The sequence below is a fragment of the Electrona antarctica genome (genome assembly GCF_951216825.1).
Source record: "Electrona antarctica genome assembly, chromosome: 18".
In the NCBI taxonomy this organism is placed as follows: domain Eukaryota; kingdom Metazoa; phylum Chordata; class Actinopteri; order Myctophiformes; family Myctophidae; genus Electrona; species Electrona antarctica.
Genome location: NC_136799.1, coordinates 34244174 through 34252755, shown reverse-complemented (window position 1 = coordinate 34252755; position 8582 = coordinate 34244174). Strand labels below are relative to the sequence as shown.

Genomic DNA, 8582 nt, shown 5'->3' with positions numbered 1-8582 from the left:
CTGGACCGCTAAGCCAGCCCAGGCCATTCGTTTCCCTTTCTAGCACATCCAAGCTCCTTGTTTGTTAAAGTGGTATAAAGGGATTATTATACAACAGGTTGTTTTGAGGAAGCAATCTGATTGGTTGAAAGGGCTTTCTAGCCGTGCTTCAAACCGCATTATTTCAACGCCTAATCAAAACAAACAATTCAGCCGTGCTTTTCTCTCAGAGCGCAGCAGACTCGGTGGCTAGGCTAGCTAGTTTCTTGGGACATTTGTGGTCGTAGTGACTACATCTGTCATTGAAAAAATATTATTTTTGTTCCTGCAGCATCGCAGGCGTGCATTAATGACGTTAAACCACCCCCTCTCGTGTAATATTGCTTAATTGTACCCATTTGTGGTGATTGTGGTGCTAACTGGTCATCATGAAGAGCTAGAGAGACATGGAGACTCCCGTTACTGAACACTCATAGCAATGAGTACTATCATAATATAGTGCTATTTAACACTCATTTAAATAAAATCACTTTAACATTGATTGTGACCGCTGACAGCCATTGCTACGTTACAGGTATTTAATGTAAATAAGACGGATACAATATACCTTTTTATGGTGATGGGATTTTAGGGTACAGTTTTCAGTCTTGGCAGTTGGCACTCATCAGAATCTACATTAGAATCTCTAAGCCAATCAAAATGTGACACAAAATGTGACACTTAGTGGAACTAACTGCGGTAGGATAAATAATAAATGACTAAATTCACTTTATAGTTTAATTGTATTGGTGGTCCATCCTTCCTTCCTCTGCAGAGGATGTAGATAATGAATAGGCCATGTTCAGACTGGCAACCCAAATCCCATTTGTTAAGATAAAATTGGAATGTTTTGCTCATTTAAATGCACCAAAATGTTTTCCTGCAGGGCTCGCTTGAATTCATTGAGCAACACAAGTTCACGCATCGAAGTGAAATCCTTAGTCTCGGTGGCATGACCCCACTAGACGCATTGGGATTGGGATCCTGCAGGGTCACGTGGGACCCAACGCAAATGTTGCATGAGTGGGCGGATTTTAAATACCTGCGGGCTGGAATGGGGGGTAAAGGTTTAGTGCACCTGAAGCATGAGTGGCTGTGCATCACGTTAGCTTGATATATTATGGCTAAATGTAGAGAATGTCATTTCAAAACACTAGACATGTACGTGCCCGTCGGCCACCGGCCTACTTGAGAACGATGCAACTTGGGAACCTAATAATACCCATTGTCAACTTGTCATAGCACCCGTTTTAACTATCTGTCTGTGTCCCACATGGAGATCTCTGTATCTGCCTGTGTCTGAAGAGTGCAAACTGACTGTGAAAAGTGGAGTGGTTAAGTAATCAATTTGCAGGTGTGGGGTTGCCATGGCAATCAATTGGCAGATGCTGGAAATTGCACATGTGAGGGGACTTTGGCTCATTAGGCCCACTGGCAGAGCTTGACCAGAGCCTTTTGTGGTGGTTCTGGAGAACCGTGGGTCCGACCGACTCGATACCTGGCACTGCACTCCCTGCGGGGGTGTGGGACACGTGTGTCGAATTTGAAGTCGGTGGGGCAAACGGTTCTCGAGTTACGTGCATTACAAAAGTACACACACACACACGCATGCACGCAGACAGAGACGTTGCGCATTTATAGTTAGATTGTTCCCAACAGGTACAGTATGTGCATAAACAACATAATGCATCTATTTAGTAATAACCTACTGCCAAGCAGTAAGTACAGCCAAGCCCACTGTGTCGCTGTCCGTGGTGCTGTAATGGCAGTCTCTCTGTGTCTCTCTCTCCCTCTCTCTCTCTCTCTCTCTGTGTCAGTCTGTCTGTCTCACTCTCGCTCTCACTCACTCTCATTCTATGTTTCTGATTGTTGTTGGATCCCAATAGAAATATTCTAGGATTATGCAGGATTTTTCTTACCCTCCTGCTCCAGGGACAGACTACTACATACTTCCTGATTACACTGTACCAAAACAGCCTCCCTCTTTGTGTAAAGTAGCCACAATATTTTAAAATGCACCAAAGTATAAATAAATAAATCTCTGCGTCTCTGGATGCAGGAATAAGTGCCACATATCTGCTGACATCAAAGCTGTCCTGAGGGGAAGGGACAAGGTGGGGTAGGTGGTGTCTCCAATCTCTAGAGCTTGCACCCGCAGGGTTTGCATCAAGGGCTCTATGTGAGGTGTGGGAGATGGCATGTCTGTGCATGCTAGCCACATCTCCACCAGGAGCCCCAGAAGGCACAGGGACCACACTCTTCTCCCTTAGTTTGTCAACAAGAATCTGCTTTACATCAGTTATTTTTAGCACTTGAAGGTATATGTTTCTAATATATGAAAAGAAGGTTCAGGCTTAAAAAACATTGAGTTCCTGGGTATACTCGTTGCTGTTGGGAGGAAACCGCCTAACTCCATTTTTGAGGTTTTTGATTTTTCTTTTGCATAAATCAGTGCTATTGAACACCCTTTACGTCTGTGTGTTGGTTAAAAAAATATTGAACCAATGGAACGTATTAAAAAGCGCTTCGGACAAAACCTCTTACTCTCTCAACTCAAGTCACAACACCAACTTTGATGAGGCAGTATTGCTTTGTTTTCAATATATTTATATATTATATATTTCCTGAAAAATGTATATTTCTGAAAAATGAACATTTTGGAGTTAGGTGGTTTACTGGTTTCTTCCTGACAGCGGAGATATGAGACATCGCACATCGAGGTGGGCTAACAGCAAAATAAGAAACAAAATAAACTAAACAGAAAGCCACCTTACATTACCTAGGCCAAAATAATATAAACACTTAACAACAGTTAATCTAACTCCTAATCAGGGAAACGGCAGGAAAAGGTGAGCCTAAAGAAACACTGCCCATCTCTACCACCAAACCATGGTGTTAAATCATTAACAGCATGTTCATTGTAACTACAGTCAGTACAATGAACAGAGAAAGTGGCATGGTTGCTGTCAGTGTGGCTGGGAGAGGAGCGAGAAGGCTGCCGGACCAGCCTCTTATAGCACGCAGGAGAAATCACCTGTCAACTATATCTGCCAGACATAGTAGCCCAACCCCTTGCATCCAGCGGCCCAACCCAGTAGTCGTGCACTTTGAGTGGCAGGGGTGCGTATAATTCGAGATTACTAACCCTACTGCTAACCCTAACCTCACGCAGAAGCCACGGGTGAGTCTTAACTGGCCACGTATGTCAGACTCACGCGCGGTTAGCGAAAAGATTGTGGCACAAGCAGGATTTGATACCAGGAGGTGTGGGTTGGGAGTCTACTTAATTAGAGAGTCAAGCCACTGAGGCTGGTGCTGAGATGGAGCATTCGGTAGATCGGTTATGTTTGGCAATCGTCACTGTCGTACGACACTGTAAGTTTAAGTTAAGCACTATTCACACCCATGTTGTCACAGTGTATAGTTTCCACAGCAACCAATGCAGATAGGTCGACGATGTCTGAATACACAAATCCGATTTGATCACACTTGCAAATAACAAGTCAGTCCTAAAGGTCATATTTGAGAAACAATTCAAACAAATCCTGCCTTTTGTTCCAGATGTCTGACCAGATGTCTGACCAGCCAGCAGAGGAGACATTGACTGACCCAGAGAGAAGCACTGTGACTTCTACCACTGCCTCCAGTGTACGTACAATATTACATTTTTGAGAGGCGGTAGCCCCTTCTATGTCCAGCTTTGAGGGTTTGTGTAAACACAAACATTGTCCTAACATTGAATGCCATTGGAATTATGGCCAGTTTGGAGTGTTTGTGCAATCGCGGACATTGTGTAAACACAAACATTGAAGACGCAAATTGTGATCGGCCGGAATGAGATCATGTATGTATGATGATACACACACACACACACGTGTGTGTGTGTGTGTGTGTGTGTGTGTGTGTGTGTGTGTGTGTGTGTGTGTGTGTGTGTGTGTGTGTGTGTGTGTGTGTGTGTGTGTGTGTGTGTGTGTGTGTGTGTGTGTGTGTGTGTGTGTGTGTGTGTGTGTGTGTGTGTGTGTGTGTGTGTGTGTGTGTGTGTGTGTGTGTGTGTGTGTGTGTGTGTGTGTGTGTGTGTGTGAAAATATATATAAATTGCATCGGGGTACTCGGGTGGCGCAGGAGTAAAGTACCTGTCCACCAGTCTAGGGGTTGCAATCCACCACAGTGCATCTGGCTTAGTGGCTTAGCCATACGCTATATATAGCACGAACACAATTGTCCATGTTCTACTCCAAATAAAATAAATAAATATAAGATAGATAAGATTAAGACAGATAATCAGGATTCCAATCTGCTGTACCGCGTAACTCTAACCCAATTGCCAACGACTTTTCTTTTTTCATTTTATTTCTGTAAACCGTAATTGTTGAATGTTGACGTTTCTTAACCAAAAATATGTTTCATATCAATATTTGTAGATGCGGACCATCGCGACTCAACACGGTCCATGTGAAAACTAACCCTAGGCGTAGTCTCTTTGGCAATTGTTTTGTTTTGGTGGTGTCTTGAGACTATATGTGCAGTCCTGGGAACACATCTAAGTTAGTTTCAATCTCTTGTTGTGGTGTACAGTTGCCTGAGAACTTGGAGCTTTATTGTTATAGCAATAAATCAGGCTGGACCTGTCCAAGTTTAAAAAAGGTTTTTCCCTGAATTGCAATATTTTACATAAATGTTATATAATGTACATATTTGTGAGGCAACAGAAAGGATCATTACTCTCTTCCACAGTCATGGGCATAGATTCAACCTGTCTAACATAGCAGATGTAAGGCCTTTGCAAGTGTGACGCAGGCGTTCTTGCCTGGATCAGCGACGCGTCTCCACATGAGGGGCGCGGGCCGTGTAGCGCGACCACTGACCACCTCTGACCACAATCCAGCTATATTTGGGCGGGAACCCCTTTTGGTGTTTTAAAAATTGTTATAATTTAGCTATTGAAAAATAGCAGATCTACAAGCTCATAGAAGGAATCTTTTTAATTTTGAGGTCAGGCCTAAATGGGTCAAATGATAAGGGACAATATCGGTGGCACCCAACTGTATGATTTTAGCCACTAACATACAGAATGACTTATGTGTCACTCTCCCTTCCCCAGCTGTTTGTGGCATCAGTGTTGCTAGAACCAGAGTTGAGCTTGACTCCCATGCCCTCTCCAGCACACCAGAGCTACGGTGCTATGGCCAGCGCTCAGAGCTCCGGCCACAGCCCAGCAGACGAAGAGGAACAGGCCAAGACCCATGAAACTGAGCTCCAGGACCTCCCTGACCCGTACTATTCCAGCCAACTCATGGACAGCCCCGTGGGCTACCAGTAACTCCAAATGCCCGCCTGCTAATGTCCCTGTGTCCTTTATGTGGGAAACACACGGAGAGCTAAATGCCACAATGCTGCATTTTCGCCACTGACCTCGGAATCCAAACCAGCTGCCTCAGACCCCTCACACTGGATTTGGGCTGATTGAGAAAGTCCCTTTGAAAGACTTATGAAGCTGTGGTCCCCTCCCGGGGGATAGACTTACGGTATGAGAGCACGATGCCTGTAGACCTCAAAGTCTCAAAAACATGTCCTAAAGCTGTCTTATGACCATTAACCATGCATTAGTCTCCATGGATAGGATGCAGTACATCTGCGTGTAAATGTACCTCTATAGATTCACTTTTGTTCCATCTTCTTTGAGGCCTAATTTGTGACTGGGGTGAGTAAACCACACGTCTCATGTGTGTAGGTCGACAGAGACACATGTCCACGACCACATGAGGTGGGGGGACAGTTCCCACAGAAGCGGGTGGTGCAGGCTTGCCCCAGCAGACCGACAGAGTGGTCTTGCCGTGGGCGGACCTTCTGTGGCAGAGGGTGAGGGCAACACCACGAGAAGCCATCTGCACAGTGGGCAGAATGGAACTCAGAGATCTAATCTACACAAAATGTCTACAGAGGCACAAGAAGCCTGACTGTACCTGATTTATTACCATTTTGAGGTCGCAATTTTTGCTCTTTATTCAAATTGACGGTTGTATGTAATGTAATCAATATTGTGGTTTGGGTTGGCAGTTTGATTATTCTATTTGTAGAGCCGTCATATTTGTTAATCTAGTTTGACATGATCTGAGTTAAATATGGCAATGCATTCTTATTTGAAGCAAATTGAGAAATGAGTCATCAGAGGTCTATTCAATTCAGTCAATCTTATCGATGGTTGCCATGGTCGAGGTAGCAGAGCCAATTACACGATAGCACTGGTGTGTCCCCTCAATCGCTAATGGCACTACAGTTAGGATTGGCCATATTGATACATATGTATGCTAGATGTGTGAACACACAGCCAGATTACATTGGATATTAGTTTGTTTGTTTTAAAATAACTAAATATACTTAAATTATACCCATATTCTGGCATCCCAACAATTTTCAGAAATATATATCGAACTGGAGTTTGAAGGGAATGGTTATGATTTCCGGAGGACAGGACTAAATGTTTAGTTATACCAATTGAACAATTATTCGTGCAAATTTACTATCATAATTCATTTTTATTTTTATGCAGTTTCCTTTAATTTCTTTTTGATTGTTACATCCATGATATCATTCTCACAATTCTTATGAGAATCTGACGGCAAAAAAAGAAAATCGTAACAGTAAAAATACTAACCAAATTGAAAGGTGAATTCAACCGCATGTTGACAGTGTCTGTATAACGGAGAGATTGTCCCTATGCATTCTTCTCAAGGTCATAAGTTCTATGGCTAAACATACTGATCTCACAAATTACAATAACATGCTGTTATTTGCTAATTTTGACTTCCCAGGCGATGTGAAGGTTTCCATGTCAACCTGAATGTAAACGGAATGTGGTTTGTTAACATGCTGTCTTGCTGTGCCTTGAAGAGAAACTCCCTTTTGTCTGACAATCCAGCATGGCCTGACATATGCTGCATGGACTGAATCCGAAACGCAGGGAAACCAGGGATATTGACTTAAAAACAAACACCTTTTGACAACCCAGATAAGTTTGTATTGCATAGAGGCAAGCAGTAGGCTCCTCTAATTATATTAATGCATTTGTTTTTGAGTATTTAAAAACAATCTATTTAAATTTCATTACTTGTCTTTTATTTTTTTTATTTTTTTGAGTGGGTGGATCTGTTTAGATTGTGGCTCGAGGTGCCTTTTTGTGGATGTCCCTCAGTGTCTTTGCGGTGCTTAACTGCTGCGTTCTGTGATCACAAAAGCCAAGTTCTAAGCAAAGATAAATCATTTTGAAAGTTGTCTAACCAGTGTCTCTCTTCTATCTTTCCTTTTATTCTCTTTTCTATCTTTCCTTTTATGATTTTTACTTATCCCCATGTTTAATTGGAATTCAGCCATTGACAACATGACTTAACGGTTCCCCCCACAGCATCTCCAACAATAGAAAAGCTATTGTGTTCTAAAGTAAATTGAGCAGTACTTCAAAGTCGGTAACTGCGAACCAGTGCGTCAAGTCATGAAGGGGTTTATGTGGTTTTAATCACATCTTTGTGTGTAATGTGAATATACAGTAGCCTGCATACTGTGTTTTTTAATTCATGTTTCTTAAATGTATCCCTTGGGAGCAATTTTTCAGATGTGGTTTATGAACTGAAGAGACTATTACAGTGTCTTACAAAATTAAAGTTATTTGTTCCATGTGAAGAACAATGGAAATTGTATTTCTGCTGAACACAATAGCCGACAATAGAAAACAAGAAATGCCCATTGTGGGGTTAGATTCTTTAAATAAGTATTTTTTTTTATTTTTATTTTTTTATATTTCTTTATTCAGGGAGAGGTACAAGGTTAGTTTTACATTGTCATTGGTGACATTCCCTGTTTTTTTGTTTTTTTTTAGTGCAACCCTTCCCCTTAGGTTGGGCAGAGTGACCAAGAGTGGTCACGCTTTCCCAGCCTAACCTCCCGTTCACCCTCCCACCCTCCCATGGGTCCTAGGGGAGGCAAAACATAAGAATTAAAATAAATTTAAATACAGCACAATAAGGAAAAATAAATAGTAGGGTAAGTAAGTAAGAAATAAATGAATAAAAAGAAACAAAAAGAAAAAGGAAACATGACAAACGGAGAATAAAACACAAACAATTACCAAATGGACATTTGTATAATATAGCCTACTGCATATACCTCCCTGGGACATTGAAATTGATACTGAGTAGTTAAATTAAATTACAACTGATCGCTCGGGTGTGTTTCCAAGTTGTTGAAGTGTGATATGAAGGGTTGCCATCTAGCATGGAATTTCTCGATTGAGCCTCTAATTGTGAATTTTACTTTTTCAAGCTTTAGGAAAAACATCTACTTATAAATAAGTATTTGAAGGATAGATCAGAAATCTTCCTAAAAGATCAGTCTTTGAGCTGCCCAAGTGTGTTCTGGTTTCTGCTTTAAAATTCTTATCACAATCATTTTCTCCTGAAAAATACAAAATAGATCAGTTTCTATAATGCTCATATAAATTGACTACTGCTGCGATCATTTGCAAAGAGTAAAAAAAAAATGAAGAGAACTGAATTTTCATGGTCCCTGTA

At 41.7% G+C, this 8582-nt stretch overlaps 1 protein-coding gene across 2 annotated transcripts in view; it reads left to right on the top strand.

Annotated features, from left to right (window-relative positions):
• The window catches only part of tmem63c (transmembrane protein 63C), a 45633-nt gene extending 38343 nt beyond the window's left edge, over positions 1–7290 (top strand). Inside the window, exons 22-23 of one of the 2 annotated variants that reach the window (XR_013792195.1) lie at positions 3580–3666; positions 5120–5169. Coding sequence is in view for 1 of the 2 variants with exons in the window: in XM_079527229.1 (XP_079383355.1) it covers positions 3580–3666; positions 5120–5338 (306 nt within the window). In the remaining variant the exon portion in view is untranslated. Of the gene's footprint in view, positions 1–3579; positions 3667–5119 lie in introns of both variants that reach the window. The other variant, XM_079527229.1, reaches the window with a different exon arrangement.
• Positions 7291–8582: the final 1292 nt, after the last annotated feature.